General features: G+C 36.1%; 1 protein-coding gene across 1 annotated transcript in view; it reads right to left on the minus strand.

The window, feature by feature from the left end:
* SHOC1 (shortage in chiasmata 1) overlaps nucleotides 1–15,059 on the minus strand; it is a gene marked incomplete at both ends in the record, with an annotated part of 61,575 nt that extends 46,516 nt beyond the window's left edge. The window contains 4 exons of the mRNA XM_080668322.1: nucleotides 5,050–5,234; nucleotides 8,701–8,788; nucleotides 11,989–12,112; nucleotides 15,015–15,059. Of these exons, the coding sequence (XP_080524448.1) occupies nucleotides 5,050–5,234; nucleotides 8,701–8,788; nucleotides 11,989–12,112; nucleotides 15,015–15,059 (442 nt within the window). The remainder of the gene's footprint in view (nucleotides 1–5,049; nucleotides 5,235–8,700; nucleotides 8,789–11,988; nucleotides 12,113–15,014) is intronic.
* Nucleotides 15,060–21,930: the final 6,871 nt, after the last annotated feature.

Consider the following 21,930-nt stretch of genomic DNA (forward strand, 5'->3'; position numbering starts at 1 on the left):
ATTATTTTGTACACTGAGTAGTAACCAAATATCCTAAAAAAAAGTGTTATGATAGCTTATAACTTTTCAACAAAATAAGTTTAATCAACAGAGGAAAAGCTCTTGTGCCATGATTTAACATAGCCAGGAATAGCCTAAATAAAACTGGAAAGAAATAAAAGCACTTGACTTTTTAAAAATCCTCACCTGAAGTTATTTTTCCATTCATTCTTACAGAGTCGAAGAGACACAGAGAGAGAAACATTGATGTGAGAGTTTCCTGCATACACCCTGACAAGGGCCAGGAATCGAGCCTATAACTAAGGCACATGCCCTTGACCGGAATCGAACCTGGGACCTTTCAGTCCATGGGCTGACACTCTATCCACTGAGCCAAACCAGCCAGGTCAAAGCATTTGACTTTTGATGACTGTAGTCTTTTCTTCTCTGCATCAGTTTGCCTTTTAAAGTCTCCAACACATTCCCAGAGACTCTGACATGTACTAGTAGGAAATGGAGATGGTCTGCAAAGCCTACAAGTGAGACCAACTTTGATTCTAGCACTCTAAAGTTGTCAAGCATGTTGCTATAAAATTAGATACAATGAAAAAGTTATATAGTTAAGTATCTACGTGAGAAATGTGATGTATCTTACATATTACTGCTAACAGTTAATTGCTGGAATACATTTCTGATCTCTGTCCCCATCCTACCATATTTGTGTTACTTTAGAATCTTAGCTAATTGTGTCAGGGCTTTAACGGTTTCTGAATCTTGCCCCATTCTTCAAAAACTCATGAGTGAAAAGAGAAAAAGGAAAATGTAAGCTCAGATGAGGAACTACTCAGAAAGCCAAGCTCCCCAAAGCAAAAGGCACCTTGAAGGGGAGCAGTGGTCTCTTGTTCTGGCACTGGTGTTTCAGTTAAGTAACATTAGAATGGCATGAGAGAGGGAGCATGGAGTCATGTCTCCCATGACCAACTATATCATTGGTATGTTTGTGCTTAATAAATATGTAATGTAGAGCAGCAGGGACCATCCCTTTGACTGCTGCTAACTTGAAGTGTCAAAAGAGAATGAGTTAGCCCTGGCTGGTTTGGTTCATTGTATAGAGCTTCGGCCTGTGGACTGAAGGGTTCTGGGTTCGATTCTGGTCAGGGGCACATGCCTGGGTGCAGGCTCGATCCCCAGCAGGGGGCATGCAAGAGGCAGCCAATCAATGATTCTCTCTCCCTCTCCCTTCCTCTTTGAAATCAATAAAAAGATACTTTTTTAAAAAGAGGGAATGAGTTATATAAACTAGCTTCCTAAAAGATTGTTTATCTGAAGCTGTTATGTTCCTGACAATCTTGTGGGCAAAAAAATGTGAGCTTCCCATTACACACCAAAGAAAACTAGCCATTGGTTCCATGTCTAAGGGGGGCATATCTGAGAAAATGTAAAGATGGTTCATTCTGTAAATATTAATAAAGTTATATTAATAGTAAAAACCCAAACAGCATTTGTTTATATCCCCATTTTCACATTCCACTTTCAAACACAGACCTTCTACCGGTAGCCATCTTCCCTTCCCACAGGCTCATCCTGATATTTATGGGAGTCCACCGGGACATTCTTTCTTTTTAGATGGAGCCACTAGATGGCAGCAAACACCACAACTAATGTTCTTAAAAACTACAAAGTTAGTTTTTTGTTGTTGGTATTTAACCAAGGGTGCTATTTCTTTATATTCTTATGCCTATACAGCATTCCCTTGAGTTCTTACTTTATTACTGTAACTCTATTATATGTACCAACACAAATATGAGACTATTTCCCTCTATTGTAGAAGAGTGTTTAAACCGTTTTAAGAAAAAAATTTACTAGTTAACTATGAAAAGCAACAGAAAAAAAGAGGTCTACGAATAGGAAAGAAGATAATTTTTGTTTACTTAAAAACCCCAAGATAACAGAATGAAAACAAATAAAGGAATTCACTAAGGTGCTGGTAAAAGTTATAAAATCAATACATACAAAAACCTAGTAAAAAAGACTAATGGAAAAACTAATTCATAATGGCTATAAATATATAAATATTGAGAAAAAAACTAACAAAAATGTGAAAAAAGTATATGGAGGAACCATTAAACTTTAATGAGGATAATTTTTTAAAAAATTAAAGAAAAGGTAAGATAAACCCTTTCCCGGCTAAAAAAGACTATAGTAAAATTTCTATAAAGTCTCAATAACATTAAATTTCTCAAAAGGTCTGTTTCGGAACCTGGAAAAGTGGTTATAAAGTAAATCTGAGGCACTAAGCACCAGAAATTATTAAAGTGCAAATAAAAAAATTGCATTTTTTTGCCCATTACATTGTATAAATATATTATTACAACATCAGTAATAATATACCCAGTGATGATAAGGTTGGTGTGAACAGGGTATTCTCATACCATGCTAGTAAACATATAGCTAAAAAATATACTTATATCAAATAATTCCATTTCCAAGGATTCACTTTAAAAAGGAAATAATTGAAAATGGAAACACATTTATGTACACATTTGAAATTAAAGACACTAGTGTTCTCAAATGTATGAATCATAAATATGATTAAAAACTGCAGTAATAAAAAACCAGGTTTTTGAGGAAATCTTAAGTACATGGAGAAATATTCCCTAGATAATATTAACATTTAAAAATACTGTAACACATATACAGCATGATCACAATAGTAAAACAATTTATGTTTAGATTATAGGACTATAACTTTTTAGTCCTATAATCTAAACACAGAGAAAGAGACATTCTATATATTTAAGATGTAGGTATCTTAATAGTTATAGAAAAATGTTAGTAAAATTCAATCCTCATTCATGGTCAAATGCTCTTAGCAAACTCAGAACAAAAAATAGCTTCCCCAACCCAATAAAGTAAATTCTCTAACATTTCACCATTGAGAATAATGTAACATTAAAAATGACTCATTTAAAATGATGTAAACAATGAAATGATATTTACATAATTTTTAATGGCGAAAAGTTAAAGGACTTCCTTTATGTCAGAAACAAGACAAGGGTCTTGTTTTTCTCTGCTTTTGTTGAAGAATGTACTGGAAGTTTCTGTCAGCACAGCGAGACAAAGAAAGTTATAAATGTTGTAAAGGAAGAAACAGATGGCCAACGAAATCACTATCTCAAAGAGATATCTGTACTCCCATGTTCACTGCAGCATTCATTATGGCCAAGGTATGGGAACAACCCAAGTGTCCGTTGACAGGTATGGATAAAGAAAATGTGGTGTACATGTATACACAAGGGAATATTGTTCAGCCTTAAAAAGAAGGAAATATAATGAAATAGGACCCCTAAGGAAGTAAAGGATATGAATAATTCATATGTATTTAAAAATACTTATGTTTATTTTTCAATTACAGTTGACATTCAATATTATATTAGTGTCATGTATATAGCATAGTGGTTAGACATTTATATAACTTACAAAGTAATCATCCCCCACCATAAGTCTAGTACTCACCTGGCACATACATAGTTAATACAATATTATTGACTCCATGGGAATATAGGGATATACTGTACTTTACATCCCCTTGACTTTTTTGTAACTGCCAATCCCTTCACTTTTTCCAGCCCCGCTCCCATCTGGCAACCATCAGTTTGTTCTCTGTATCTATGAGTCTGTTGCTTTGGGAAACTCAATCATATTTTAATTCAGTGAATCATAAAGAAGATTCTAATTCTAGCAGATAGTAGCTATTATAAAATTTGCCAATAATAGCTTCCAGTTTGCCACATTAATAATAATAGCTATGTTTGGGTAGCCTGTTATTTTTTACAAACCATCTCTTTACATGTACATATTCTAGTATATTATTTGATCCCCACAAAATTTTTATACGAAATTAGAAGAATACATTAAAAGAAAGAAATTATAGAAGAAAACTGAAAACCACCATGACATTTTTAATAACTGTCCCAAACTTGTACCACTTTTTAAGGGTGGGTTTGGATTGTGGTCAAAACTTCTGATTCTAAATTCAGGCTCTTCCTACTATACCATGTGTTGAAGTTTAATCTTTAATGCAATCACTCTCTTTCTTCTGAAACTATAAGAGGGATTTAACTCTCTATATATCATCATACACTTATTTACCAACACTAAAAATTTATACACAATTTATGTATCTACATAAAAACAGCAGCAAATCAACCAATTTATTTTCCATACTCAAACTATAGCATATCTTAAATGATAATACCAATCTATAATAATCTATAATAATAAAAGCGTAATATGATAATTAGACCAGATGTGGATGAAGCTGGGGCTTCGAGGGAAGCCTGGGTCCCGGGTGCCAGAGGGAAGCCAGTGCCAGCAGCCGGGGGAAGGAAGGCCTACTCTTGCACGAATTTCGTGCATTGGGTCTTTAGTTATATAACAGAGCCTTAAGTTTTTTTCATTTAAAAAGGGAGTAGGCTTACATACAAGGAAGGTAGCTCTTAGCAAGTTATTATGATGTTGGAAGAATTCAACACCCTTTAATACTATGGAAGATTTGGGATGTATTTTGGATAAAATATACTTTTAATTATTGCTTTTGGTAAATTTGTAAAAACTGGGCAAATTTCCTGACATAATATTGAAATTATTCCATCTCTACTTTGAATTATGGTTTCACATATGTGAAGACATTGAAAATCTTTAGGATATTTTAGAAAATAAAAGCATCACTTAATAATCTACTAATTTAATATTATACCAGATTTCTGTGTCATCAGATCCATACCCAGATGCTAATATTATTACAGCAATATGCTGTGAGCACACTATGATCAAATCTCTGAGGCTATTTTGAGGCCCAACACACTTAAACTCCAAAAACCTAACTTACAATAGGGGATTAATATAAAGGGGAAAATATTTCCCTAATGTGGCAAAGCTTAGAATTATAATTTTGCAGGTGGATATTTTCAATAAAATAAAAATCTTAATCTAATAAAACAAAATTCACTGGGCTAAATCTGAATATTAGTAAGAAATATTTTAACACCATGGAAATAAATGTTTTACCTTGGTTCTGTGCTTGAAATGCTGGACATTTTTCTAAACAGCTAACAGGTGTAAAGACTTCAGTGTAGTCCTTCTGAATGTGTAAGATGGCTTCATCGACTTCAATTTGGGAGTTTGGGTTTGAACTTGGAACAATTTCTTCAAATTCACAGTTAATCTGAGTCACCATTCCTGTAACTGTTTTTCTATGACATTGTAAAATTACTGATTTTATGTATGTCCTATTTTAAAACATCTTTGTTAACAAATATCATATATTCACTGTAGAAAAAAATACCAAATTTCAACAGATACAGAGAAAAATTACCCATAGCCCCACCACTCAAGAAATAAATTTAAAAATTATGTATTTTTGTAGTTAGTTTTAATATTTTTATTATATATACTAGAAGCCCAGTGCACAAAATTCATGCACAGGTAGGGACTCTAGTCCTGGCTGACGATGAGGGCTGATCTGTGGGGTGACTTGCGGGGCGATCAGGGGCCCCCACTGGCACCTGCCTTGGCTGACCTGGTGCTGCCCGCTCGCTGGTCCCACCCCATGCTGCCACTGCCAGTCGGGGCCTGAGGGCTGGGGGCAGCTCCTGCATTGAGTGTCTGCCCCCTGGTGGTCAGTGAGCATCATAGCAACTGGTGGTTCTGCCATTTGGTCGATTTGTATATTAGGCTTTTATTCTATAGGATATTTACGAGTATTACTGACAGTATTACAGATGTCTCCCATTCCCCCCTTTTTACCCTTCTCCGCCCAGCCCCTACCCACGACCCCAGGTTTTCACCACCCTATTGTCTGTGTCCATGGGCTATGTTGAATGTTTCTAAATCAAAGTGGATTCATGTACATAGTATTCTGTAATCCGTTCTTCTGCTAAACAATAAAGCATGAGTACATTTATATGTCAATCAATGTACATTCACTTCATTTTTGAATGGATGAACAGGATCCAATTATATTGGTAAATCATAATTTATTCAACCAGTTCCCTATTGTTGAAAATTTAAATGTGTTTAATTGTTTGCTATTATAATGCAAGGAATATCTTTGTGTACTTGTCTAATGGTTTTCTCAAGGTACGCCTGGCAAAAATTGCCCATATATATTAAGACACAAATTAGTAAAAGTAAAATAATTTGAGGCCTTAGAATCAATATTAAGAAGTAACAAAAATAGAAACAAGAAACAAAGAGAGGTGAGACAGAGAGGAAAAGCAAGATTTAGGAAATCTAGGTAGTGCTAATGATCAGGATTTTATTCTTAAGTTCCATTAAGAAATTAAGCTGCAGTGGCTCCTGAATCATTTTCTCTGTACCTACTGCTCAATTTTGCTGTGAACCAAGACCTACTATAAAAAATAGTCTATTAAAAATTAAATTTTACTCCATGAGACAAAAATTGAACTTAACAGTGGCTTACACACACACGAAACGTCTGGAGATATGAAGTTCATGGCTAGCAAGGCAATTCTACAATTTGTCAGGGACTGAGGCCCCTTCTGGTAGACTCTGCCATGCCTAGATTTAGTTCTTGTCAGTATGGTCCAAGGTGGTTGCTGGAACCAGTCATTACATCTGTATTCCAGCATCAGGAAGGAGAAAACTGAAGGAGAAAAACTGCCACTTCCTTTTAAGGACATTCCCCAGAAATTTGCATAAGCCTCTTTTGCTTCTACCCCACTGGGAAGAATTCAGGTCAAATGGCTAGGTTTGGCTACAGGGAGGGTGAGAAATGTAAATCTTATTCTAGGTGGTGCCAGAGGTTCAACCTGCTTTGCCATGGACTATATATTGGTACTGCAAAATGAATGGAAGGTCAGATATGATGGGGTGTCCATTCCTGTAGGGCCTCCCATTTCTCTCACATATGAATCTTTGGTTTGAGCCAAGGTAGTCTGATCATTGCTTTTGCTAAGTACTTGATCATATTCCTGCCTCTGTGCCTGCAGACATGCTGTTTCCTTTGCCTGAAATGCTTCCAAGTAGTTTTCTCCTTCAATGTCTAGTTCAAGCTCAATTCCTACTTCTTTGTGAAGCTGATCTCTCTTGCTTATAAATGCACAGCCCTACCAATCTAACCCACAGAGTGAAGAGATCATCTTATATCTTGTTACTCAATGTAGGTTCTTAGACCAGCAGCATCAGCACACCTTAGAAGTGTAGAATCTCAAGCCCCAACACAGATGACTGAATCAGAATTGCCATTTTTAATAAGAGCCTCGGGTGACTCATATGTACATTAAAGTTTGAGAAGCATTGATCCATCATCATTACACTGACAAAGAAAGTGACAGATCAAATGATTTGTCAATTAGTATTTGACTTTTCAAATCAAGACTTGAAATCCACATCTTTTAATTCATAATGCAGAGCTCTTTGCACTATACCTGTCTCCTTCCTCACTGCTCAGGAGTTCAGTCATGTAATAGATACTTTGCATTGGTCTTATGCCTTGTAATCTTATGATGATCATCTTTGATTATCATTTAATTATCTTCTTAATTTTTCCTATGTTTATATATTATCTTCCTAACCTGACTTTTAAATTCTTAGATGATGGAAATGGTATATTGGGCTTCTCTGTATTTACAATCTAGATACATTTAAATTGGTTCTTCCTTTCAAGTGCAACTAAGGAAAACTTTAATTACTAAAACTTGAAAATATGAATAATAACTAAATCCTTCCTGGGTCTGATCAGCACTCTGCATGAAGCAAGAGGGTAAATTATTTACATTTGTACTGAAATCTCTAATTTGAATCTACATTAATAATGTTGAATAGGTTAGATGTTCTTCCTCATATTATCCTCTGTGTTCCTATATCTGACATTGTGCTTCCCACACTATTGTAATTATGTATTTATAAATCTCTATTTCATATTTTCTTGTTCATATCTCTATTTCATATGTTCTTTGTGAATAGAGCTGGCTTATTCATTTTTTCTATCTTGTATTCAGCACACAGGATGGTATCCAGTAAATATTTGATAAATGACTGAACTAATAATAAATAACATTTTGACAAGGTATGTTAGAAAACAGCCTTACATCTGCATTTATACTACAGGGGAAAAGACTGATTTTAATATAAAGAATTTTCTATATACACTTCCCACACAAAGTATACTCATTGAATAAAAGCATAATAATATTTGCTTTATTTCTGTCTGTCTTTGTAACATAAATACATAGAGAACAGTTAATATATGATAAATGAGGGAAGGATAAAAAGAGGATATAAGTCACTTCTATTAACCTCTCCTTTTTGGTCAGATTAAGGCTTTTTCTTCTGATAAAAGAAGATCTGCCCGAGCTTGTTTGGCTCAGTGGATAGAGCATTGGTCCTGGGTTTGATTCTGGTCAAGGGCTTGGTTGTAGGCTCTCCACCCCCCGCCCCCCACCCAGGCCCTGGTTGGGCACGAGCAAGGCAACCAATTGATGTGTTTCTCTCACATCGATGTTTCTCTCTGCTTTCCCTCTCTCAAAGATCAATGGAAAAATATCCTCGGTGAGGATTAACAACAAAAAATAAAAATAAAAAAGGAAGAAGATATGTGAGGATATAAAGGAAAGGATCTTCTCTCTTTGGTTGTCTTGAGGACTTACTGTTTAACTTCTAGATGTAAAAGGAAAATTTGAGGTTAAGGACACATACTTCTCAAGGAATTCCTCCCCAATGAGGCTTGCTTTCCATTGGTCCAAGATTGAGCTATCTGCCATTCCCCAAACTGAAACAGCTGAGACTAGAAAGGAGAATAGTAAACGTTAGCTCTCAGATTTTTTTTTTTTACACTTAATACAAGGAAGCCAATTATGGTGTTACCTTTATTTGTTCATCATGTAGTTTCCCCCAAAGTTATACCAGATTCAAAATATTCAAACAATTATTCTCACTACTATGACCCCCACCCCACCCTTACCCAAATCCCTCAATTACAGTCAGAACAATATCACCAGAAGATACCATCCTATTTTTACAGCCTCTCTTTTGCTTATACAGCACTATCGTCCCAGATCATGTTGTTCAACAGCTCATATTACTCCTCATAAAGCCTTTATTAACCATTCCAACTCACTCTAATGTATTCACCATGAAGGGCAGTAATATTGTCAGCAGTATGGTACTTAATCATATTCAGTCACATATTAAAATTGTATGTATCTATACATGTCTCCCAAATTAGACCCTTGGTTCCTTAAGGACAGGAGCTGTGTCATATACTAATATCAAATAAAGCAACTGAGTAAAGGAAGAATCAAATGACCTGTATTTTACTACCAGTGTTACTTCTTACTAGTTTTGTTATCTTGAATAAATCACTCAACATCTGAGTCTGTGCCTCACTGAAAAAATATGAAAGTTTAGTGGAAATCTTTTATGCAGAGTACAAGTTCTAGAATCACCCTGCCTGGTTTTTAATACTTGTACTGCTACTTATTAACTATATGATCTTGGGTAAATTTCTTAGTCTCTTTACACCTCAGTTTCCTTATCTACAAATTAGGAATAGTAATAGCTTTTTCATAGTGTTTTTATAAAAATTAAATGTGATGAGACATTAAATGTAATTTGCTTTAGAACAGTACCTGAAATATTGTAAGAGCCTAATAAATTTTGGGTGTTATTATTTTTTAAAAGATGAAAAGGAAAGTAAGTAGGAAGAAATTATAAACTCATTTTTTTCCTTCTGCACTTTTAAAGAAACAGTTTGATAAAAGCTATTGCAACCTGATTAAGACCTTCAATCCATTGACCCTTCCATTTTTATAGTATTCATCCTCTCTCATATCCTCACTTTCTTTCTCAGTTTAGGTTCCATGGCAGCCCCATTACCACTTCCTTGAAAGACTCTTCAGTTGCCTCTTTTTCTCTTATACTAACTTATAAGGTTTTCCCCAACTCTCCACTTTGTGTAAGTACTCTAGAGCAGCTAAAAATTATTGGGGGAAAAGTCTCCCAGCCATGCCAAATGAACTCATTTCAAATTATGACCATAAATTTCAAAAGGGCATCCAATGTTGACAGATGATAATAATATAACTTCCTAATAAAACTGGCTTTCTCATTTTTGAAGACAACTATTTAACACTTCTCCCCTCAAATTTTCAATACTCATTCCCTTACCAAGTCTCAGTCTATGGCCTTGCTTCAACAAAGAAAATTGATATAAATCAAGAACCACCTCATCTTTCACCACCAACTCTACCATCTCAGTGGCTTAGTACCTAGAAACCCTGCCTTCCTATCTATCACAATGAAAGAACTACCCTACCTCTTCATACCAACTCCTCCAATTGAGCTCTTGATACTACCCCCTTTTATTAAGTTATCCTTTTTCTTTCCTACATCATTCTTTTCTCTTTACCAAGATAATTTCCTCTGGCAAATATTTTATAGTCTCTTTCCTTATCACACACATATTTTTTAAATCACACATTAAAAAAACACCAAGAAAACAAAAAACATGCTCTTTACCTCAATTCTCCCTTTTCTACTTTGTTTCATAGCAAAATTCCTCGAAAGAGTTGTCTGTCTTTACCATCTCACATCCACTTCTCATTCTCTTCTCAACATACTCTAATTAGGCTTTCTTACCCAATATTCTAGTGAAATCTCTCTTACTGAGGTCAGCAATGCCCTAAATTTAGTCAAGCTAATGGTCAACTCACTATCATCATCTTACCTGACCTTTTAACAGGGACCAAAGTTTTTGACTACTTCTCCTTTCTTGAAACACCTTCTTTAGAGTTCTACACCACCACACTCATTTGGGTTTCCTTTCTCACTTGTCTTCTTAGGTGATTCCTCCTTCTTTATCAGCCTTTTAACTGTTGGAATGTTCCAAGGCTCTGTCCTAGGCTCTCTGTTCCATCTATATTCATGCTTTCAGTGATGTCATCTAGTTACATGAGTTTATGTGCAATTTACATATCAATGACTCCAAACTGAAGCTCTAGCTGTGCTCAAGATTAATATAATCAATTGCCTTCTTTATGTCTCCATTTAGATGCCTACTAGGCATTTTAATCTGGCGAAAGCAGAGCTATTGATTGCAGCCTATGAGATACAAATTGGCTTCTCTATGAGCCTTTTCCTATCTTAGGAAATAGCACTGCCATCCACCCAGTTGCTCCTGAAACCTAAAATAAATTTTTTAATCTTCTACTTTTTTTAACCCTCTCACTGTTGGTTAGACTTCTAAAGTAAACCCAATTTCAACCACTTCTCACATATCTGTTATTATAAGCCTAGTCCAAGCCACCATCATCTTTTATGTATAGATTCACCTGGTAGTTTAGATTCTGAACCACTACAATAACTTCCAGATTGACTCTCCTGTCTTCAACTCTTGCCTCCCAATCACTATCCCTTCCATCCTCTAGACAACTAGAATAATTTTTCTAAAGCTTAAATCAGGTTATGTCACTTTCTGTCCTAAAACTGTTCAATGACTTACCACATTAGCCGTACTATAAACAAACTCCATATTATGGGCTTCAAAACCTTATATCTTTTAGAAACTGCCTACTTCTCAGATCTCCCCCTTTTCATGAGCCAGTAACAATGGCCTAATTTTCTGGTCCTTACACACATCAAGTTTATCCCTGAGTCAGGAACTTTACATTTGTGTGAAAGGCTTCTCTCCATCTTTTTATGGTTGCTGCCTTTTCATCATTCTGATCTCAACTCAAATGTCCACCTCTTCATAGAGGTCCTTCCCTAATCATATTCAGAAATAGCACTCCCTACTCCTAAAATTTCATATCACATTAACTATTATGTCTTATCTTTTATTCATTTCTAGAATAAGCTTTTCAATTCCTTAGTTTGCCACCCAAATAAATAAGTTCAATGTGTTTTATTTAATGAGAAAAGCACTATATTTTCTTACCGTGCTAAAATAATTTTAAAAGATTATTAAGAAATAAAAATAAAACATACCTCTTGTCCATGGCCTCCTAAATTTATGATCAATAACTTCTGCATAATAATTTCCATCTTGATATAAACATGAAGGGATTCGAAGCAATAAAGCATCTCTGCAAAACTTCTTCCTAACTACATTCTATGTAAGAAAGCAAGATTATAAAATACTTTAATATATTAAACATATTTAACATATTTATCTATCAATATTCAAATATTAAAATTCTCACCTTTCAAACATATGGTTTTTTAAATAAAATCCCCAGATAACCACTGTTTTTAAATATATATATATATATATATATATATTTGTTTTTATTTATTTCAGAGAGAGGAAGGGAGAGGGACAGAGAGATAGAAACATCAATGAGAGATAAACATAAATTGGCTGCCTTCTGCACGTCCCCTACTGGGGATTGAGCCTGCAACCCAGGCATGTGCCCTGACCTGGAATCGAATCAGTGAATTCCTGGTGCATGGAGCTATGCTCAACCAACTGAGCCACACCAGCCAGGCTAAATGTATGTTATTTTTATTTAAAGGTAATATATGCTCATTATAAAATATAAAATAACACAGAACCACATACTGAGAAAATCAAGGTTCCTGGTAATATCAGTAATAGTTTGGTGTAGTTTCATACAGTCTTTTTTTTTTTCCCCAGGTTAGGCCAAAATGTGTGTGTGTGTGTGTGTGTGTGTGTGTGTGTGTGTGTGTGGTGTGTTTGACAAAAAATGGGATCACATCATTTATATACCATTTAGCAATGTGGTTTTTTCCACTTAGTAAAACATAGCTGTCTTAATATTTTTCTTCTATGTCTTTGCATTATTTCACTTGTGAGAACCATCAAATGTTTTTCTAATTTTAAAAACTCTAATAAATAAAGCTAGTTCTTTAAAAGAATGTTAAATCAGCTAAGCAAACTTGTAAATCGAAGTTCTCTATAATTCCATTCTGCCTTTACTTTCCAGTTTTATCTCTAATACTAACTGTTCTCTTTAAATAGACTTGTCTCCTTATTACCTCCCTTAACATTTAGCAGTCACTTCCTTACGAGGCACACCATGGTTATTGTTAGCCTCTGAAAAATGCCCTACTAGTCTTCTCTAGCTATCAGCATCCTATTCATCTTTCAAGGCTTGTCTTAAGCAATAGCTCCTCTACGAAGTCTTCCCTCAATGACTCTCAATTTCCCACAGAGTTCATTATTTTAGGAAGTTGAACAAATGATTGTTTCTTGCATAATTCCCCAAGAGTTTTATGTTTGCTGAAGGTGTTAAAACATATTAAATAACAGGTCCTCATTATCCAAGAATAAATGGTACAAAGAAAAGATCAGTTAAAGTAATTTATATGAGAATCAAAGGTTCACAGTAAGAAGGGAAAACAGCTTGATTGGTACTTTATCTAAAAAAAAAAACCACCTTATAAAAAATAAATTTTATACCTAACAAAATTTTGTTTATAATTAGTTTATAATTATAATAGTTTTGTCATAATTTCCCCACAAACTGTATTATGTGATGATATGCATGATACTAGTCATTACTTCACCTTTGATCATAAAAAAGATATTTTTAGAAAGTATTCAAGGATTTAGTCAAATTTTCCCAAGGTATCTCTGACTGATATTCAAACCATTCTCTTCTTTTTGTTAACTGATCTAATTTTGCAAGATCCTCATTTGATAATAGGTTTACCTGGTATCTGAGTAGTTCTTCAACACTGTTTTCATGAATTCTACAAAATCCTGCATTTTTTATAAGAGTTGCCATTTATTAGTATCATATTTGTACTGTATTTGAACAAGAAATTAAGATACTATGGGCAAGATTAAAGTTTGAAGATGTTTGAATATAGACTAATTTTACAAGTGGCCAATCCAATATAATAAAAGCCTAATATGCTAAGTGTCCGACTATCCATTCGACCTGTCGCTGTGATGCACACTAATTACCAGGGGGCAGATGCTCCAACTGGTAGGTTAGCTTGCTGCTGGGGTCCGGCCAATTGGGACTGGGTGAGACGGGCTGGACACGTCCTAGGGCCCTCCCGTGGTCCGTCGCCAGCCCTGATTGTGCACCAGTGGGGTCCTTCGGCCTGGCCTGCACCCTCTCACAATCCAGGACCCCTCGGAGGATGTCGGAGATCAAGTTTTGGCCTGATCCTCGCAGGCCAGCCTGAGGGGCCCCACTGGTGCACGAATCCATGCACTGGGTCTCTAGTATATTCATAAATATATTTGTATAACAATGACCTCTGATTCCTTACCATATATATGTCATAATGACACATTTGCCTCCCTCACTTATAAAGGAAAAATAAAACCTGAAGATGCCTTTATTTTCTGTAAAATATAACACAATTTTGGTTATATTGGAGTAATTTTTTTTCCTGGTAGATGGGGTCAAGGTTATAAAAAGAAACAAAAATTTAACTTGTCAATTAAGATCATAAGAACAGTGAACTTAACAGTTAGTTCTTAACAATGTGCCTTGGTTGACTCTCAGCTCTGTACAAACTATTCAACTACTCTAGACATTAGTTTCCTAACCTTTAAAATTGTAAAACCTTTATAATAATAGTATCTGCCTCAAGTAGTTATGATGATCAAGTGACATAATCCATCACAAGAGCAAATGATCAAATGATATAACCCATCAAACAAACAATGTACCTGGCCCATAGTAAGTGGTCAATACATGCTATTACTGTTATTTTATCATAAAGATAACTGAGATTGCCTTTCCCTCCCACTCCTTTCAATAAAGATTACTCAAGATTATTCATAAAAGCAGCCCAAACTTGCCATTTCCTTTTTTCCCCCTAAGAGTTTTAATTTCATGTTATATTGTCAATTATTTTTCCCAAACTGCCATTTTTAAGGTAATAAGTAATTTTAAATAAATCTCAAAGCAACTACACTGAGGATGAATCCAAGGACAGCTGCAAAGTTATCATAATCATATAGTGAATGCAGGTAGCACTTTTTATATCACAATTCTTAGTAAAAAGGTGGTGATCCAGTAACATCCTACCTCATATAAATAGTCTATTGCACAATATTTGAATATTGAAAACATTTCTTCTTCCTTTCAAAGCAGTACAAATTTCAACATCTGGAAAAATAAAAATTAAATTAAATGCTGGTAAAAATAGCAAAGCCAGAAACAGACAAATCATTCTTAATCACAAAACTTTGGTCATTCATTTAAAAAAGGCTCTGAATGATAAAAAAATTAATTATGAACATACTTATTAAAGATTGATAGCTAATATATAAATATGTTGATATAAAAATTTTCACATTGTTGAATTCACACTTCTAGTTGAGAGATTGAAATATATTTAGTGTGATCGTTTTGTTGCAAAATAGGCTAGAGTTTACAAAATTGGTAGAGTAGTTTTCTCAGGATAACTGTATTTCTTAAGTGACTTTGAAATTGAATAACCAAGGGCAAAACTGTGCTGAAGCAGTGGAGTAGGATTTGGGAAATTCTGCTGTCTTAGAAAATAAAAAACCTGCCTTGGCTGGTGTGGCTCATTTAGTTGGGTGTTTCCCCATGCACCAAAGGGTTGCCAGTTCAGTTCCCAGTCAGGGCACATGCCCAGGTTGTGGTCTTAATCCCCTGTAGGGGGCCTGCAGCAGGCAGCCAATCGATGTTTCGCTCTTATATGGATGTTTCCCTTTCTCCCTCATCCTTCCTCTGTCTCTAAAACCAATAAACATGCCCAGCCAGTGTAGCTCAGTGGTTGAGCATCAGCCTATGAACCAGGAGATCACAGTTTGATTCCTGGTCAGGGCACATGCCCAGGTTGTGGGCTCGGTCCCCAGTGTGGGGCATGCATGAGGCAGCTAATCAATGATTTTCTTTTATCATTGACTAGAGCAGCCGTGGGCAAACTACGGCCCGCAGGCCGGATCCGGCCCGTTCGGCTCTTCTATCCGGCCCGCGGAGCCGAAAGAGCGGAGGGTTCTCTTGCTCTCCCCTCCGCTCCTTTACCAGCAGCAGTGTTAACATGGCAACGTCGGAAAACATGGCCACAGCTCCTTCTTCTGAGTGGGTGGATTTATATCCGCCCATTCAGTAGAAGGAACAACCTCTCAATCTTCCAGAGGCTCCTTGTAATGCTCGCGGACGCGTCCCCCGACATCACCCTGGGAATGTGTAGACACGTTATCGTGGTGATGTAGGGAGACACGCCCCTGGAGAGCACAGTATCAGAGCATTAGCTAAAAAGGAGACCAACAACACTGTTCCCACTGAAGTTGATGTTTTAAAGACCAAAAACCTTTCAACCCAGTCTACATTGCCATCTACATCTACGTCCCGGGCATAATTTGGAAGTTGCACTAAAGAAAATGTTTAATTTACTGTTTACACATTTTGTTCTTTTCTATTTGTTTTAGTTTTAAATTATTTTATTATATTTAAGTTTAATTTGAAAGGCTTTTGTACCTTTCCTTTGTTAGGCAATTTTATTTTGCCTTTGCCATCTTCAATATAAGGTATGTTATTGTGCTATGATTCCTCCATTTTTTGAAGTTTCAAATTATAATAATTAGTGTTTACATTCTTCTTGTTAAAATGTTTGAAATGAATGAAACTATTGAAATAAAAAAAAAAAATACCGTACCCTTTTATGTAATGATGTTTACTTTGAATTTATATTAGTTCACACAAACACTCCATCCATGCTTTTGTTCCGGCCCTCCGGTCCAGTTTAAGAACCCATTGTGGCCCTTGAGTCAAAAAGTTTGCCCACCCCTGGACTAGAGGCCCGATGCACGAAATTCGTACAAGGGGCTTGGCCCTCGCAGCCATGGTGGCTTGCCTCGGCCCTTGCAACCCCAGCTTTGTCCGAAAGGTTGTCTGGAAGGAAGTCTGGAAGGTCGTTTGGCTGTCCGGTCTAATTAGCATATTACGCTTTTATTATTATAGATGCTTCTATCTCTCTCTCTCTCTCCCCCTTCTTCTCTGAAATCAATAAAACCATATTAAACATAAGTTAAAAATGAACTCTACCTAGTCTATCCATTCAGTTTATTGTCAATATTTACCTTAAATTTTCCTTCCTTGAACTTCTTAAATTTTCCAGTATTTCTATTTTAGATTCATCATGCCCATTGACTACCTTAAACAATAATTATTGTTGTATTGAACTTAATCATTTAAACTCATCTAAATATATAGTACTTAAACAAGACACCATGTTATATACATTCATAGAATTTCTTTAATCTGCAATTTAATGCTATTGCATTCCAGATATTGGAATCCATCTTATAGTGGTGGATGAATAGGAAGATAAATAGGTTTATTTCTAAAATCAAAGACAAGGGGGAGGGGGGAATAAGCAAATCATGGTTAGAGAAAATGTATTTAAAAATAGACAACTTCTGAACAGCAGCAGTTCCTGAAGTATTTTTCCTTACCTGTTTTTAAATATTCTATTTCTCCTGTGCTACCTACTGACCTGCATTTATTGGGCCAAAATGGAAATAAATACAAATAATTAGGTCAGGTGCTTATGCACCAGGTGGAAAAGTATGATTTCCCAAGATTTTTCCTTCCCAGTTTTACTGAGGTATAATTGACAAATTAAAAACTGTATATATGCCTGCCCGGCGTGGCTCAGTGGTTGAGCATCGACCTATGAACCAGGAGGTCGTGGTTTGACTCTGGCCAGGGCACATGCCCGGTTTGCAGACTCAATCCCAGTAGGGGGCATGCAGGAGGCAGCCAATCAATGATTCTCTCTCACCATAGAAATCAATAAAAATACATTTAAAAAATAAAAACTGTATATATTTAAGGTGTACATATATACAATGCATGTAATTTCCAAGGTTATTTAAGACCACACACAGGTGAGTGTGAATCTCCGCGCTGGCTTCCCATCTCCCCCCACTAGCCTAAAGCATCAGATTTCTCCCCTTCCTCACTCCGTCACATAAAAATGACACTTTAACTAAGTAAAACCGCGGAAGAGCAATTCAAAATGTCAATATTCAATATTTCCTCATGTTGTTTAAACCACACCATTTCTAGTTAGTGTATTGAAGTCCTATGGGCCTTTCTGTGCCCTTCACATCCTCTGTTCCAGCCGAATGAGGTGAGATGGACGCTGGTTCTGAGGTCTGGTCCCCACAGTCACATAATTCTGTTTTCCAGGGATTTCAGAGCTGCCATACGTCTAGCCCATCCCGAACTTTCCTTCTCCTCAATCAAGAACACTCTCCCGCCCTTCTCTCTCCAGCCTCTCTGACCTTTTACCTGAGGTAAAACAGCTTCCTACCGATCTTCGCTGGAGAAAATGCCCGCCCACAGGACCTGTGACCTCTGACCCTGATCTCAGCGTTCCCATTGGCCAGCCAGGCCAGAACAGGCCCGCCCCTCAGGCTCCGGCACTTCCGGAAGCGGTTGCTCCTTCCAGGTGTTCCCAGGCTTGTGAAGGCCAAAGGGCGGGACCTGGTCAGCGCCGAGGTCCTGGGGAGTGAGCAAAACCCAGGTCACACAGAGCAAAGGAGGGTGAAGGTGGAGAAGGTGGTGGGAAGCCACAGGTGCCAGATGGGTAAGGTCGGGGAGACCTGGCAAAGGAGCCTGAGCTTCTTTCGTAGTGGCCACGCCAGTGTCACGATATAATCCTGGCCAAAGGCGACATGTCCAGACGGAGGGCAAGGGCAGAAGCATTCCAGAGGTAAAATTCAGAGGATTTGGCAACCGAATAGATTCAGGGAAAGAGCAAAGCAAAAGGGTGGAGGCAAGCATGACGCAGGTGTCTGGCTGGGTGTTGGCTGTGCCTTGCTGGCGGAAGAACGTTGGAGGAGCGGCCGGAAGATAAGTTCGAATTGGGACTCAGGTTGTATACCTTGGTTTATAGCCACGCCTTCACTCACACACTCGTTGGAATCTTCAGACCCATCTGATAAGAAAAAGAATTGTTCCTGTCTCTGTATTACTTAACTCCTGCCTTCCTTTCCATAACATAGCTAGACGTTAAATTCTTTCCCAGAAGATTGCAAGAAGTAACATGCATTTATTTATTTTACTAACACGTGGTTATCTTACAAGTTAATTATTCACTAAGTGCTATTGTGAAAGGTCAGTAAATAAACCACATTATTCTTTTAAGTTACCTTCTTTGTTTTGTACAGGTTTGTGCAGTTTGCTTCAGTGATGTGGACTTAATGTTTGGCAATAATCAATTACAAAGATGTTCATCTTGCATGGAGGGACATTAATTATTTTGCATTCTTGGATGTATACCTTTTCATAAAACTAATTTAAAATTACATAAAAAAAGCAACACCTAGTTATACTCATTGTAACAAGTAAAACTATCCAAAGATGAATATAGAAAAAGTAATCTCCCATTACTACCCCAAGTCCCAGGTAACCAATGTTAGTCTGAGGTGTATTTTTTCACACCTTTTTACATAGTCATACAAACTTATATAGACATGCATACACAAAATAGGTTGACCAATTATATAAAAGTAGGTAATTTTCCTCACTAATCAATACATCATAAACAAACTTCTAGATCAAGATATATAGACTTAACTCATTTTTAACAGCTGCATAATATTTCATAGTAAGGTAATGCCATGATTTATCCAAATATTCTACTACTTTTGGATTTAACAGAGTGTTTCCAGTTTTTTACCTTGACAAATTATGCCACAATAAAAATTCTTGCACATGTGATCTTGAATATTGTTGCTTTTATTTCTGTGATATAGAATTCTGTTGCTTTGCTGTCTCAAATGATACAGCATTTCAAATTTAATAGATATTGCCAATTTACCTTCGGAAAATTTATAGCAATTTATGTTAATAGTGCCTGAGAGAGACCATTATCCTGAATACTCAACAGAAATGAATATATTGCTTTTAAAAATGTTTGCTGATCTACTGCATGAAAAATACTATCTTGTTTTAATTCACAATTCTCTGATTACTGCTGAGATTACATACTTTTTTAGATGTTTATGAGCTCTTTGGATTTTTCTTCCATGAATTAATTGCCTGTATGTGTATGTGTGTTTGTGTATATGTATGTGTGTATGTATGTTTATGTGTCTATGAGATCAGGCACTTTTTCTGTTGAATAGTTTGTCTTTTGGAAGATCTTGTATATAGGTATATTAGTACATATCATAGGTTGGCTATATAAATAACAGAAAATTCTAAAATAATATAAAATTTATTTCTCTTTCATGTAAATGAAGTACAGAGGTAAAATATTCAGAACTGATATGGCAGCTGTGCCCCACAAAGTCCTCAGGGACTTACCTTCTGGCTCATTACTCTGATATTTCTACGTTGTGATCCTTATTTTCATGGTCTCAGGTGGCAGGATCTATGTTTCAGGCAGCAGGATAGAGAAAGGAATGAAAAAGATGAGAGGCCAAGGGCACAATGTTTCTTTATATATCTGTAATTAAAATTGTAAAATGTAATATCTATAATAATAAAAGTATAATATGCTAATTAGACCAGATGTTCTTCTGGACGTCCTTCCAGACCAAGCCTCGGTGGGCTGGGGCCAAGGCAGAGGCGGAGGCGACTGGGGGCCGATCCGGCCTCTAGTTCATTAGAAAATACATAAGATAATGTACAGTTTAAAAAAATATTTTTAAGAAACATCCATGCAGCCTCCACTCAAGTGAAGAAACAGAGCATTTTGAGAATTTCAGAAACTCTCTATTTTCTAATCCCAACTCTCCCTAAAGGAAATCTCCCCCTAGAACTAGAGATTACTATAATCCTGACTTTATGGTAATCATTGCTTTGCCTTGCTTTAAAGTTTCACCCAAGTATGCATTTCTAAAGGATATAGTTTTGCCTATTTTTGAATCTTACTATTTGTGTTAGTTTGGTTTTTGCTTCTATTCAATCGATGTTGTTGTATGTATATGTTAATTTCTTGCTGAATAGTATACCAGCATATAAATATACCTCAACTTATCTATCCATTCTGCTGCTGATGGATCTTTGGATTATTGCAGTTTTGGGCAATTACAAATAATGCTGCTACCAATATCCTTTTACACGTATCCTAGTACACATATACGTTTCTCTAGAATATAAATTTGAGAATGAATTTCTGGTTTATTGAGTATGCATAACTTCACGTTTATTCAATAATACCAAACTGTTTTCCAAAGTGATTGTACCAATTTCCACTCTGACCAACAATGTTTGAGAGTTCCTGTTGCTTTGTATCCTCACCAACCCTTAGCAATGTCATACTATTTAATTTTGAGAATCTGTTAAGTGTTCAGGTGTCTCTTAAGGAAGATTCCCATAAGCTGCTACATAAGACTTCTGCTTCCATCTCATTGGCCAGGACCTAGTCACATGGTCACTCAGCTGTAATAAAGTCTAGCAGATGCAGTGCTTATTCTGGAGAGTCCTGTGCATGGAATGAATATGGCAGATAGTCAGCTTGAGATAGAACTGCTGATTAGTCTGAACTAGAAAATGCAGAAAATCTGGACATATGGAATGAAATAATATTGCACAAATGTGTTGCATAAGTAACTTGTTGTCTTATGATGCTAATTTATGGGTGTAGTCTCACGTACTATCTTTTGATCAGTAAGGGACTATTTTACATCAATAGATTCAGAGCAAACATTTTAGCACAACATATTTAATATAATTAAACTAGATAATAATGCTAGAAAAGAGCTGTGGTAGCATCATCATGTAAGGAAATTCTCACAAGTATAGAAGACATACCTAACATTTCATATGCGTGTAGTTTACCTTTTTTTCAAATAAAGAAGCCAAGTGTTGTTGTAGCCTATATTTGCAACATTTGTCTTTATAAATACTGACATTTTTCTGTTCCATACATTCAACCCCTCAACATTTTTCTAATTATGAGCCTATTCAGACCTTACATGTTTATTGGGTCTTTTACACACGTTGAACAATTCAC

Source organism: Plecotus auritus (genome assembly GCF_963455305.1).
Source record: "Plecotus auritus genome assembly, chromosome: 5".
Taxonomy (NCBI): domain Eukaryota; kingdom Metazoa; phylum Chordata; class Mammalia; order Chiroptera; family Vespertilionidae; genus Plecotus; species Plecotus auritus.